The 14,753-nt window shown below is 41.9% G+C and overlaps 1 protein-coding gene across 1 annotated transcript in view; it reads left to right on the top strand.

Moving 5' to 3' along the window:
* Dclre1a (DNA cross-link repair 1A) overlaps positions 1 to 1,767 on the top strand; it is a 19,988-nt gene extending 18,221 nt beyond the window's left edge. The window contains exon 9 of the mRNA XM_028773715.1: positions 1,272 to 1,767. Within this exon, the coding sequence (XP_028629548.1) occupies positions 1,272 to 1,432 (161 nt within the window). The 3' untranslated portion in view covers positions 1,433 to 1,767. The remainder of the gene's footprint in view (positions 1 to 1,271) is intronic.
* The last annotated feature ends 12,986 nt before the right edge of the window (positions 1,768 to 14,753 follow it).

The raw sequence follows: 14,753 nt of genomic DNA, 5'->3' as shown, positions 1-14,753 counted from the left end.
AGAGAGAGAGAGAGAGAGAGAGAGAGAGAGAGAGAGAGAGAGAGAGAACCCTACCGAATGCACTGTAAGCCAGCATAAGAGAGCTGGCAATACTCTGATGCTGCCTAGCACGGGCCACTGCATGCGACAGTCAGTGATTTTAGAGGAAAAGATAGAATTACTTGAAACAGGCAATGTTGTGGTTTTATACCACAGTCACAGGAAGCAGTAAGGTTGTGGCAGGAAGAGGTGGGTTAGATGTGGTGACGGCAGGGTGGCAGCCGGCGCAGGCTCCCTTTGGGAGATTTACCCTTGCCCTCCGAATGTCAGGTAGAGACGTGCTACGTGTCACCAGACTGCTGACTTACCTTCACTGAGGACTTGTTCATTCTCAGGCCCTCCATTGTCCTTTAACTGTGAGAAAAGACAATAAAGGGGTTTTTAGAATTCCTTTTTTTTCCCTTCTTGCTTTTTATGTATGTAAAGTTTGGCATTGGGGTTTGTTTACTCTAGAAACCAGAGGCCCCCGTTTGTCTTCTTCCCATTTTCCTCATGTTTCCTGCAGACTTCCCTGAAGTTCACAGCTGAGGGAAGTGTAGAGCACTGGTTCTCAAGCTTCCCAACGCTGCAGCCTTTAATGCTCACGCTGTGCTGACCCCAACCTAACGTTAGCTCCTCGCTGCTTCAGAACTGTAATGCTGCTGTTTGAATCATAATGTAAATATCTGTGTTTACAGATCGTCTTAGGCCACCCCTCTGACTTATTTGACTACCAAAGGGGTCGAGACCCACAGATTGAGAACCACTGATTTCGTGGAAGAAGTAAATTCCAACTAATATAATTCTCTAAAAATGCATATGCCTAGGTGTGTGCATGGAAATGTAGTAGTGGTTTTGTTTTTGTTTTCTGTGTGCCCTGAGTTTTATGTTATGTTAATGTTTTCATCTTTATTAGTCATAAAGACATTAAGTTTTTATAAGGGGGGGTATTGTTGTTTGTTCTGTCTTTTTTTCTTAAAGACTATGTTTGTCTGTATAGTCCTGGCTGTCCTGACACTTCCTCTGTAGACCAGGCCAGCCTCAAACTCAGAGATCCTCCTGCCTCTGCCTCCCAAGTGCATGGTTAAAGAAGTGCACCACTACCACCCAGAAAGACATCAAGTTTTATTGTCATAACTAAAGCACCAGAGGATTTTTTTTTTAGACTAATATTCTAGATTGCTTTTCTTTTCTTTTTTTCACTTTTATTAGTTTGGTTTTTAGAAAATAATCTCTTCCCTCTGATGTTACAGGAATCCCCTACAGCGAACACAGCAGCTACTTAGAAATGAAACGTTTTGTCCAGTGGCTGAAGCCACAGAAAATCATACCCACTGTCAACGTTGGCAGCTTCCAGTCTAGGAACACGATGGAGAGATACTTCAAAGAGTGGAGATCAGAAGCGGGATACTGATGCTGTCACAGACATCAGCTGGGTTCCATACGGGCAGGCGGCGATGATGAAATCTAAGCTGACGTGAGGTATGGTCCATGAGAAGAGTCTCAGGACTGTGTTCCTCATTCGATTTGAACAATGATATACCCAAGGTGCTGGGTACCTCTCAGAACCCCCAGTTCTGAGAGTGGCTCTTCCCAGGCCCCTTCATTCTTAATGTCTTCCCCATGGAGGCAACAGTCATCTGCAGCAAACATGGACATCAGACACAGAGCATTACCTATGTAATTATGAAATAAAACTTTTATATGATATGTATTCTTAAATAAAAGTTAATTGTAGAACTTACCGTAGCATCTTTGGATGGGTTTCATTATTGTCTTATTTTCTTTTTAGTAGAACAACTTTATTTTCACTGTAAACCTGAATAAAATGTACAGAGTTCTATATGCCTCAAGCCCCATCATAGCATCCTCTACCAAAGTGGTACACGAATTAGCATCAGTGTGTGTATACTGACACTATCAAGCCATAGTCTGTAGTTTGCACTAGAATTCAGTGGTGGTGGTGTGTATTCTATTGGCTGTAACACATATGACACATCGATCATCAGGGTGTTGTACAAAAGTTTCACTGCCTTAAATATCCTTTATGTGCCTTATGTGCCCTTTTCATGCTTTACTCCCCGTGACTGACCTCTGGCACCTGGTGGGCACTGATCTTGATTTTTGTCTTTTCTCAAATGTCACGTAATTGGGATCACCAAGCAGGCATCATTTGCAATCAGCATCTTTCTTCAGTCACATGCACAGAGGGTTGCTCTATGGCCTTCCTGGGTGCACGGAGGGTTGCTCCATGGCCTTCCTGGGTGCACGGAGGGTTGCTCCATGCCCTTCCTGGGTGCACGGTGGGTTACTCCATGCCCTTCCTGGGTGCACAGAGGGTTATTCCACGCCTTTCCTGGCTACTTGATAATTCATTCTGTGGACTGCTAAATTCTGCTCCCATGTTTGGAGGTGGCATTCTCTCCCATCTAGGCAGTACAGTAGAGCTGACTTTGGATGTAGGGGGTTGCAAATGAGTCATCATGGGAGAGCTGCTGTGAGTGTGGGAGAACTGGCCCGGCCTCTTGACTGCTCTGTCATGGCCTTAACAAGAAAAGATCGTCACTCCTCTCTTTGCCTTTACCACCAGCAGCGGTCTGGAGAGTTGGCCCCAACAAGGTCAGGAGAGCAGGAGAGCTGGCCCTTCTCCTCACCTGGACAGCACAGTAGAGCTGGGGGTGTGGGTGACCTGGCCCTGAGGTAATAAGAGCAGAAGAGGCAGAAGGATGACCAGTTCAGATACTTCTCAGGCTCAGGTCCAAGGCTTTGATTTGGCCCACCCCAACATCTATTCCATCCATGAACTGCTAGAGTACATGAAGGAGGCTGTCCTATAGATACCAAACTTCAGGATCTCCACGACGTAGGGCAACAACAGGATATCTGAGAAGAGTCCCAGTGAGGTTCCAGTGTTGGAACCTCAGGTAGAGTAGCAGAAGCCAGAGGCAGAAGCCAGGAGACTTTGCAGTGAACTTTTGCAAGCAAATAAGTGTGGACAAAGGGCACACTGTGACACACTACAACTCCACAATGAGACATTTTCTTTTCCTCTTTTGGGGTGTAGAGTTGCAAGGGCGGATGGCAGGTATGAAGGGAGGGAGAAATGAGTTGGACTGGGGTACATGACGTGAGATTCACAGATGTAAATGGTATTTTTATTTCTTCAGATGGAGTGATGAGATGAGAGTCATAAGCAAGCTGTACAAATGCACGGCTCAGGCTGAGCCCAGAGTGTTTCCTTCCTTCTCTGGCCTAACTATCCCTAGGGGGAAAAAAAAATAAAAAAATAAAAAAATAAAAAAAAAAACAAGACAAAACACAACAAACAAAGCCAGGCAGTGGTGGTGCAGGCCTTTAATCTCAGCACTTGGGAGGCAGAGGCAGGAGGATTTCTGAGTTTGAGGCCAGCCTGGTCTACAGAGTGAGTACCAGGACAGCCAGGGCTATATAGAGAAGCCCTGTCTCTAAAAACAAAACAAAAAAACATTATCCCTAGACCTAGGCCTGGAAGTTTCTAGCCTGTGTACAATGTAATCTTCCAAGATGACTGACTCAATCTGGATTTTCTCAGCTTTTGCCTGGCCTCATACTGACTTTGCTAATCTGTTCTACTCTTCGGTCTCCTTCTCATTCTCTCTTCCCCTGATTCTAGCTTGTTCTCTCTGTCATCTGTCTCTATAGAACTGTCTCAGTAAAACTGCTATACACACACACCACCCAGTACACCCCACCCGGTACTAACTTTCTCTCGCCCTGCTCTAAAGTAGTCTCTCTTCCTTTCTGTTCTCCTATGAGTTGGGTGTATCTTATCTCTGACTCATTCGGTCAAACCTTTCTTATTATGGTCTGATACCCCTCGCCCCAGAGTAGCTGTAGCTATTTTATTCCATGCCCTCCAGCTATTTCATCCTTTTGCTGTAACATGCCTGCCGGTCACTGACACAGGGAAATGACTTGGCTCAAAGACATGCTGACCATATACCCTGTTTTGTTTTTTTTTTCTCTATGTTCTGAATGTTCTGAATAAGGTTTGCCAATCTTAAGAAATTCCACAAAGCTTTATGTATGATCATCAAATCAAAGGTAAATACGAACTGTTATGTCTAAAATATCTTGAGTCAGAGCTGACCACTGGGAAGCCCTTCCCGTACCTTCCTACACGTATGAGCTCACTGTGGTTTCCGTGATTGACATTGATGAATGCTACTAATAAGTCAAAAGTTATGATTGTTAATACTCATGCTCAGTTATCTCAATGTGCTGAAATTCTCCTGTTCACCACGCATCCACCCCACCCCATACCTTACTCAGGACCAATCAGCTTAAAGGTCAGCTGATAATACTTTATCTAGTAAGCCAACTGCTCCCCTCCTTGCCCTTTACATTTTTTGGATCTGTCTTTATCTATAAAAAAAACCTACCCTGACACCAGGCTAATACCATAATTAGGCTTCCAAGTGCTTTTTTGCGGTCCTGAACATCCAGTATGAAGTGTACATTCAGTAAACTTTTCTTGCTTAACTGAGATCAGTGTTTGCATAGTTTGAGTGGTGATTCCTAACCCCAGCATTTCTCTGATTTGTTGCTTTGTCTGTCCCTCTTTCAGATGTAAAATTCAACATGGCTGCTTCCTTCTACAAACTAGCCTTACCCTCATTGTTAAGGATTAAAGCTGTGTACTATGGGCATGCCTGTATTCCTGCCAGTTCTACTGTAATCCAAAGGGCGTCTGTGTTCAAGTTGGATCATATTTTTGGATGTGACCCCTTGCTAGAGCAGTCATGTTGCAGGATTAAAAAAAAAATTCCTCTATACACAAAGAAGTAATAAATAGTTTTTTTTAAAAAATTAAAGATGGCCAGACAGTGGTGGCGCACACTTTTAATCCCAGCACTTGCGAGGCAGAGGCAGGCAGAATTCTGAGTTCGAGGCCAGCCTGGTCTACAGAGTGAGTTCCAGAACAGCCAGTGCTATACAGAGAAACCCTGTCTCGGAAAAAAAAAATGAAAGACAAAAAAATGGCAAACTTTCCCCCAACATCTTCCATGCCAGTATCAGTAAGAGTTCCTGTGATACCTGCACTGATGTTGTGTTCTGGATTTGGTCATTGTAATGGCCATGAAGTGCTAGCTCATGGCTCGTGTTCCCCCAAGGACATGCAGTGAGGAACATGTTCTCCTTTGCTTGCTTGCCACTCATGTTCCTTGTTGAGGTATCCTTAGGTCTTTTGTTTGATTTTTATATTAGGTCGTTCATCTCCTTAGTGTTAATTTGTATACTTTGTGCATTTTGGATAAAGTTCTTTTTCATGGACATCATTTGTATCTAGTTCGGTCTTACTCTTAATGGAAGGACAGCCTGTCATTTATTCCTTTCATGGAACATGCTTTTTGTGTTATACTTAAAAGCTCATCCCTGTGCCCAAGGTCATATTCAGGAGTTTTATAATTTTGCATCTCATATTACACCTGTGGTCCGTTTTGAGTTAGCATTTATAAGATCTGTGTCTAAATTGATTTTTTTTTTCGTGAATGTGCAGGTGTCTCAGAGCCATTTTTGAAAGCTAACCTCTCCATCCTCTTGGCTTTGCTCTACATTTAGAGATGGCTTTCTATTCTGTCATGTTGACTTTTTTTTTCTATCAATTTTGTGTCTTGATGACAATGGCTTTATATTCAGTCTCGAAGCTGGGTAGGATCAGTCCCCTAACCCGGTTCTCCCTCCAACCCGGTTCTCCCTCCACAGTGCTGGTAACTTCTCTAAATCACCTGTTAGGGTTTGGGTTAGGATCTTTTGAGCATGCACATCATGTTATAAAGCACCCACTCCTTGACAACAGTGCATCCCCCTGCCTCTGAACAGTGTTGATGTTTACACCTATTTTTCTTTCATCGGAGTTCTGTGGTTGTGTTCATATAAAACTTGTACAGATTTTATTATATTTACACCAAGGTAAGGCAAGTGGTTCTGTTTTAAATTTCAAATTCCTTATTTATCCCTGGTATGTAAAAAGAGAAATGGAGTTTTTTTTTTTTAATGTGTGTATGTGAGTGTATGGATGCAGATGTGGGCATGCGGAGGTCAGAGGTCAACCTCCGGTGTCGTTCCCTCAGGTACCTTCCATCTTTGGTTTGAGACAGAGTCTTATTGTCTAGAAACTTTGCAGTATAGCCCAGGACAGCTGGACAATCTTCCAGAGATCTCCTAGGATCTCTTCTAGCCTTCTCTGGGATTGCAGGATTACCACACCTAATGATGGACATTATAGACTGCAAGTTCTGTGAACAAAGGTAGTTTTACTTCTTCGTTCCTTGCCTGTGTGCATTTTACTTCCTTTAAGAGCTGGGATCTCAGAACCTGGTGAACCAGAACAGGAAGTACAGACATCCTCGTCTTCCTCCTGAAATCTATGTGAAGCCTTACACTTTCTCACCGTTAAATGTGGTGTTAGCTGAGAGGTTTAGCGGGACATTTTTGTTTTTTTAATCAGAGTGAGAAAGTCACCCTCATAGTTTACTTAAGTTTTTAATTGTGAAAGGGTTATCATTCTATCTGAATCTTTGACAGGCTGCTGTGATTTTTTTTTTTAAAGAACTTCAGCTTAATAGGTTAATTTTGAGGTCAGCTTCATACAACTAGGTTAAATGCTGTTTGCTTCAGACTAATTCCTTATACATTGTTAAATTCAGTTTACCATTTTTGCTGAGGTTTTTTTCACATATCTACTCATTAGGGATATTAGTGTGTCATTTTCCTATAATAATCATTGTGTGGTTTTGTAATAGGTTAATGCTAGCCTCATTAACTGAGTTAGGAAACTCCTTCTGCCTGTCCTCTGGAAGGGACTGAGGAGAATGGCGGCCATTTCCTGCCCAACACTGACCACAGGTGTCTGATGCTTACTTTTTTTAAGAAGTCTTTCATTGATAGACACAACTCCATTACATCGTCCGTCTCCTCTCTGTGCGTTTCAACAGGTTGTGTCGCTCCAGGGATTGGTTTGGATCTCAGGATTTACCACTGCGACACACTTGCAGTGATAAAGAAATTCCACATTTGACTTTCGGAAGATGATTTAAAAAGCTACATAATCACCCATGAAGGATGTGGGAAAGTCTACAAGAGTGGGCTTCAGCTGAATTATCAAGAGATCAGAAAACTGTAGGCTTATGTTGCAGTGTAATTGTTTTGTAAAGTGAGGTTTTATATTTATGAGTTTTACCTCTATTACACTAATTGATCCAAAGTGAAAATTTCATACCTGTGGATATTAAAAGTGTTTTTTTGTGATGTCTAAGAAAATATTAGTATCATGTATCGTATAGATGCATATTCTTGCATGAACTCTATCAGTAAACTTGAGGAATTTCTTAAAAAACACTTACATAAAAACATACGCAGAAAAACGTCAGTAATAGATTCAATCATGAGGAAGGAACTCATCATGAACCTCATTTGTCTAAGCTTGGCCTGCACTTTGTTGTGGACGTAAAAACTCCAGGAGGAACAAGGTAGAAACAATTTGCAATGGGGTGACTTAATTATATTCTCAGTTGACTTTGAGTTTAAAATAGTTGTTTTACTTAATCGCTTGTCTTAATTGTTTTGATGTTTTAAACTTCTTGATGTTATTACGGGTTATAATTAGAAGAACTTCACATCTATAGATATACTTAACATGGGGGAAGTGGTTAAGAGTTGTATTGCCCCCTTTCTCCCCCTGGTTTGTTTTGGGTTTGTTTGTTTGTTCTCAGAGCTACTGATTTAACCCAGGGCTTTTCATGTACAGCCTTTATTTTTTATTTTTATTACTTTTATTTTTTTACAGTCCAGTCGTTATCCCTGCTCCCAGTCTGCCTTCCCACAGTCCCTCATCTCGTTCCTCCTCCCCTCTGTCTCCAAGAGGATGTCCCACCCCTACCAGACCTCCCCATTTCCTGGGGACTCAAGTCTCTCCAGGGTCAGGCACATCTTCTCTCACTGAGAATTGCTTCAAGTACTGATCCCCAAAATGATCTGTGGTCAAAGAACTGACTTGCTGTTTGCAGCTTATCTGATTGATATACTTCTGACCATTTACTCCACTCGATAGTTATTTTAGAAAGATGTTAATAAAAATGGTTTGAATGGCAGCAAAAGCATCAGTTAATTACTGAGCAAGGGGAGGTTTGGGGCTGAAAGTGATTTCCAGTCTGAATGATTGAACATGTTTACCTGGCAGTCATTGGGGCATGGTAATCACGCTTCTTCTCTTCACTTCCTTTGGTGTCAGCGCCCTTTCCTCCCAAACGACATCTTCTCTCTGTATACCCCCCTCAGGGTTTCACAGCTACATTTTTTATGAACCAAAAATGATTCATAAAACATTTGTCATGGAGTTGATAGTAGGTAGCAAGCAGGATAGTAGAACACTGATTTTTTTTTCCCCTCTTAAACCTCCACAGCTGGGCCAGTAAGGCAGAGAAATGCCCTGAGCCCAGGGTTCAAAGGCTACCAGTTCTTTAGGCCGACTGCACGGCTGGCCTCTGAGCATGGCTGTCCTTCTTGGAGTACTAAGAAGACACTCTTGCCTCAGCACAGTTCCTGATCCACGGCATCTAATTATGCTGCTTCGTTTCTTGAGGACTAAAAAGGAATTTGTGAGGGATTCTTCCCGATGGCTCTGTTCTTAGTGTATACGAGGACATCGGTGCTGCGGTCTGAAGTTAAGGAAGAGACTTTTACAGAACTTGCAGAATGATGAGTGTTATTCCTGCTAATTAGTAGCAAGTTTTCCCGAAGCACCAAAGCCCAGGCTCCTTTAAGATCCATCCCACGCTGCACTGCAAATACCTTTCAGCCAGGGTTTATATTTTATTCATCTTATCATACAGTCCCCTTCGGTGTCTGGCCCAGAGACAGTTCTCATAAATTTTAAATGCTTGAATGGCCCTTGAATAAACAGTGACCAAAAAAAATTTTGTTTCCATCTATATCCTAAGAGTTGATTTTCAGAATTCTTTTTTATTTCTTTCATGTGTCCCTTCTGTGAAAATACGTTTGTTCCAGAATAACCACTGGAAATAAAAATACATTGACACCAAATACACAGTGAATTGTTTCAGCACAGTCAAGTACAGGTGAGTGTGTGTTCTTCACATTGAATGCAGCATAGGAACAATCTAGAAAACAAACACTTTAAAGAGTTTCATCAAGCACAGTCCGGGTGCATGACACTTGAGACTCAAGAGGCAGAGGCAGGAGGATTGCAAATTCAGCCAGTCTCAAAAGCCAAAACTCAAGTTTGAAGATATTTACTGCTCACTGGCTAGCACATGTGAGAGAGAGGGACAAACCGTGACTTCCTGTCTTAAGGAAGGTGAGACCACGGTGGCCAAGGTTGATGACAGTTCAGTTGGTGGAAGAAAATATACATCAAACTAATTCGGAAATGTAGTATTATGCAGATAGTCCATGGGTGAGGGTGGCCAGGCCAGCCTTTAAGCAGCTTGCTGGATTTAAATCAAACTTGGTTTTATGTAAGCACAACTCTTATGTCTTGGAATGGATTTTGTGGTTTAGGTTCTAATAGATACGTAGTAGTTTACATAAGGATTTAAGGCATCTGAGAACACTATGTGCTTTGTCTCAAATGTGATTGACATTTTTCAAGAAAAAACCTTTAGTAAAGTCAAGTCGTTTTATCAGTCTAAGCTCTTCTGAGATTTCAAAGCGGAAAGCAAAAGCTTGAGGTCACGGGGTGGCATCAAAGCAGGGTTCAGAGTCACCATTACATAATATTAGGCTGTTTCAAAGTTCTTATGAAAGAGCTGTCGCAGACTTCCCGTGGAGGATCTGAACTCTGATCGTATGTCATCTGGGACAAGCAGATACAAGTGTAAATGAACTAAAAGCAACAGCGTACATCTGCAAAGGGATCAAAGGTCAAAGGTCCCTGTTATGCAAGGTCAACCAGATGGCTATGGTGATGACAATGAAGATGGTGATGGTGATGAAGATGAAGATGGTATCTTTCATCCATAGGAAGAGTAGCATGTACTGTTTTTCTGTTTTGTTTTAACAGCTTTATCTAGATCTATTTCACGTACCATACTAGTCACCTATCTGACATGTACACATCAGTGGTTCTTAATACTTGGTAACCAGCCACCATGAGTTTTCGTCAGGTAAAAAGGGCGTTTAGCAGACCGTCCTGGTTGTCTCTCCTGCCCTCCCTTCGCCTTGGGCATCCATCTTGAACATTTATCATAAACGTCTAATATGTCGTCTTCTGTTTTCTGCTTTCTTTAGCAGAACACTTTCAAGATTTTTAGACCATATTGACCTTCATTCTTTATTTGGACAAATCAAATTTCATTATTTGAAAATAGCACATGTTCTCCATCCCATCATTCCCGAGTCGTTTCCGTTCCTCGGCTCTCATGAAATGTGCTGTTACGAACGTCTGTGTGTAGGTTTCTGTGTGAACACGTATGTTCATTTCTCTTGCATGGGTATGTGCCAGTAAAGTCAAGGGGAATATGGTAGCTGCGTTTAAACATTGAGAAACAGCCGAGAGCTTTTCCAAAATGCAGCAGCATGTTGCCTTCCCACCGACAGCACATGAGGGTCCTCATTTTGTTCACATCTCAGCCGTACTTGCTGTGTGTGATCACAGCCCTAACGGTGAGCGTGAAGTAGCATCTAAGTGTAGTTATTGTCTGGGCTCGTCTGATTAAAATCGAGCATTCTTTTCTGTAACTCTACCTTGAAAGAAATCAGCGTATAGAAAGCCCAGTTAAATGGATGTGCTGTATGATACTTAAACTCTTTGCAGAGTAGTTAGTTTTAGATTTTAGTGTTGATTTGTTAGAGAAAAATATGTCTAATGATGAAAAACCTACAATTTTGGTCCAATATGAATAACATAAATTAATAATAGGATACATTTTATTTATCTTAATGACATTGATCTTTGTGTATATGAGTGTTTGCTGTCATATATATGTATATGCTACAGTAGCTTGCTATTTGCAGAGGTCAGAAGATCCTCTGGAACTCTAGCTACGGACAATTGTCAGCTGCCACATGGGTGTGGGTCCTCTGAAGAAGCAGCAAGTGCTCTTAACTGCTGAGCCATCTCTTTGGTCCTGATAGGACAATGTGACACACAGTGGTGTTCCAGGGGCACAAAGTGGCTGAAGGAAGTACAGGTAAGATGGGTGCTGCCTCAGGATGCAGTATGAACCTCACAATTGCTACCTGGAATGGGGGACTTGAGCTTAGAGGGTTTGAAAAATTGCAGAAAATTAAAGAAATGGCCTTCAAACTGCAGCATGCTAACAAAGATAGTATCTGGAAACCATATAACTCATATAATTTATAATTAAACAGATAGCATAGTTAGTTCCCCTTTAGCCCTAAATCATAACACCCCTGGCTAAGATCGCGTTTTTCAAACATAGATAATAAAAGTCCCGTGTTTTAAACAACCCAGCAATTCTCAAATCCTGAGAATGATCAGCCAAGAGACCGCTTCTTGTGCTAAGAGACAACTCTGAAACTGTTTACATAGAAACTCTATACTCAGTCCAGATCGTGAAATTTATTCATACATATTAAAATTTCTGACAAACGTTTGACAAAGAGCAGGTAAGAAAAGTCAGGAGTCATCAGCAGTTCAGCGCAGTTCAGTGCAGTTCTGTGGTCAGGGTTTGAAATCCCACCTCCCTGGGAGGGAACAAATGTGTTTGGATACATTGTCTTTGCTGCTCCACTTAAACAACTGGGAGACATTAAATACCCTTCAACTACAGATCCGCTCCTAGGCTGGGAATGCCCTGAAGAGCGCTCACAGCCTTTTCAACTGTTCGGTATACAATAGCAGAAGTTGAAAACATTTGATGCCTAGCATAAGAATTCACTGAGTGGCTTGGTTCATTTAGGAAATATTTGCTCTGTGCTGGTTATGTAAAGACACTGCTGACAGAGGTCAGATTCCTTAGGGAGAGCCTCGGGAACAAGGCAGCTTTTGAGACGGGCTGTAAATATAAGAACAGTTATGACACTCACAAGGGAGAAGAAAGTGAAGAGTGACAATTAATCTCTGAAAATGAAAACCAGAGGTGGCTAGGAATAAATCCTTTCAAGGAAAAGGCAGTCAGCACCCAGATAACTTAGAAATAGTTAAATGTCCGCTAAGGTAATGTAAGCAATATGAGAAGAAGTGGGAAGATGGATAAAGGGCCAATAGGATAAACAAAGAAGTAAACAGAAAAGCCTACCGCACCGCAGGAGAGAAGAACCCTATAGGGAAGAGGTGCCGTCAGAGCTGAGAGTGGGAGGTAGAGAGCAGAGTCTTATTAAATCAAAGCCACCTCACGGTCTCCTTCTGCTTCGGAGTCATATTTTTTGAAAAATGAAACTTGACAAAGATACATTGAAAGTAATTTTCATCTTTTCTGCTCTTTATTCAAAAATGTCAAACAGGAGGTGCATTTTCAATATATATTACAAGGTCAAAGTTACTTTCAAAGATTCTTCAGCAAAGGTGCTAATGGAATTTGTTACAACGTTGGAGAGATTGTATTAATTTTTCTCCATACTATCCTAAGATCCACTGACGTGCTAATAAAGTTATAAAAAAGATGAACAGGCTCGAAAAGATCAGATAATTAACAATCATAATCAATAGGTAAGAACTCCATCCGAAGTTGGAAAGATTAAAAAAAAAAGCGGACTAGTTGGAGTATCTGATTTGATGGAATGGCGTGATGGGAAACCTGGAATGAACAGTAGCTGTGTGTTTGTATGTATAATTACATAAGTGAAAACCAACAGACACGCTTGTGGAGGCAATCGTCACACAGCATTTGGTCCTGCAGTGAATAGTATCTGCAGACTCGGATGCTGTAAACAGCAATGACTTTAATTATGTAAAATATGAATCAGTTACTAATGCTAACAAAGAACAGAGAAAGAGGTAGATAGAGAAAAGAGGTCCCATTAGTTCCCTGTTGAAAGCTCTTTCATGGCCTCTAGTTGCAACTGAAATAGACTGAAGATCCCCTGGGCTGGAGAGATGGCTCAGTGGGTAAAGCACTTACCATGTAAACCTGAGGGCGGGAGTTCAGCGCTCCGGAGCTCACATGAAACCGGAAGCTATAACACACATCCGTAATCCCAGCAATCCTACAGGGCGATGGAGGCAGGAGAATCCCACAAATTCAAGGGCCGGCTTAGCTTGATGTCTGCACTAGGGATGAGTCCCTGCCTGTCTTAAAATGGAAGGAGAGAACCGACACCTGGGGCTTCTCTCTGGTGCTTGCTTGCGCGCTGTGGCACCTATGTTCCTCCGCACAGGTACAGAAACATGCGCGCAAGTACACATACAAAACTATGCCCTGCTCATATCCCCCACGACCTCCTTCACCTTCCCTTTGGTGATACCCGTGCTGTCTCTGATACCCGTGTGCCTTCTCCACCTTGTCTCTCTCCGGTACCCCTGTGTGTGTAAGGTCTCGAGTAACCCAAGCTGACCTTGAACTCACTTGTTGAAGTTGACCTTGAGTTCCAGTCTCCTCCTTAGTGCTGCAACTATCAACAAGCCCAAATTATTTTTATTTAAACAGTTTTTTTAACCTCAAGGATTTTATCATTAGTCTTTCTTCTACATAAATGTTATTTTGATAGAAAATAAATTGGCCCCTGACATCCATCCTCTCTTCACAGGAAGAGAATTTTAGCTCAGTGCCCAGAATAGAAACTGCATTTCAATTTTCTCTTACAGCTTAGTGCGTCAGTGTGACTAAGGTCTGGCCAAAAAGACATGAGCAGAAGAGTTGAGACATTTCAGAGTTGGCATCCATACAGAAAAAGTGTGTCCTGCTCCCCTGCCATTCTTACTGTTTGGAACGTCATGCTAAGGTGTCCAGGCTTTTCCAGACAAGAAGCTTAGGCGTAAGATGGTAGAAAGAGCTTTAGGCTGTCCTGAGGCTACTGTAAGAAGCAAAGCCCAAAGTTCATTTGCTAATCCATTCTTGGAAGGTCTGTTACCCAGATCCAGACCATACCCTGGTGCACAGCTCTCCTATTCACCCAAGGGGTTCACAATGCAGGCTCTTGTCAGCACGTAGGGCTCAGCTCACATCACCTCAGGGGAACATTTCCTTACTACTCTTTTGAAAGTCAGGTTTTTTTTATCACTGTTTTCCCCCATATTATTCATTGTCTCACTTTCCAATTGCTGTGTCTTCTAGAGTTCAAGTTTCATGAACTGAATGGCCTTGTCTATCTTGCTCATTGCTAGATCTGTAATTCCTGGAGCAGTGTCTGGCACATGGTGGGGGAGCAGTGTTTGTTTGTTGAATGATTAAGTGTATCATACTGTGAAGTTAACAAAGTATAAACTCATCTTAAGAACCAGCCTGCACATGCTGTTTGGGAACATAGAGACAAAGTAGAAGAAACAGTATTTAAAATGTTCTTAAACAGCTACTTCTGGGAACCAGGTGAGAAATGGGGACAGACAGGATCATACTGATTTTTTATTATATGTCCCTTTGATAATATTTGATTTTTAACCTGTGTCTATGTGACTTTGGAAAATATCACACTTCAAGGTAAATATTGTGTTATTCAAACGGTGTGTTAGAAGCCTACTTAATGAGACAGAAAGAATATCCACAATAGGAAAATTAAAAGAGACTGTGCCATCATGTAGAGCAAAATATCATTTCATGATGTGTGGAGTACAT

The sequence above is a fragment of the Grammomys surdaster genome, unplaced genomic scaffold (assembly GCF_004785775.1).
Source record: "Grammomys surdaster isolate TR1022 unplaced genomic scaffold, NIH_TR_1.0 66, whole genome shotgun sequence".
NCBI classification, from domain to species: domain Eukaryota; kingdom Metazoa; phylum Chordata; class Mammalia; order Rodentia; family Muridae; genus Grammomys; species Grammomys surdaster.
Note: the sequence above shows the minus strand (reverse complement) of the source record. Positions and strands in the feature narration are given on the sequence as shown.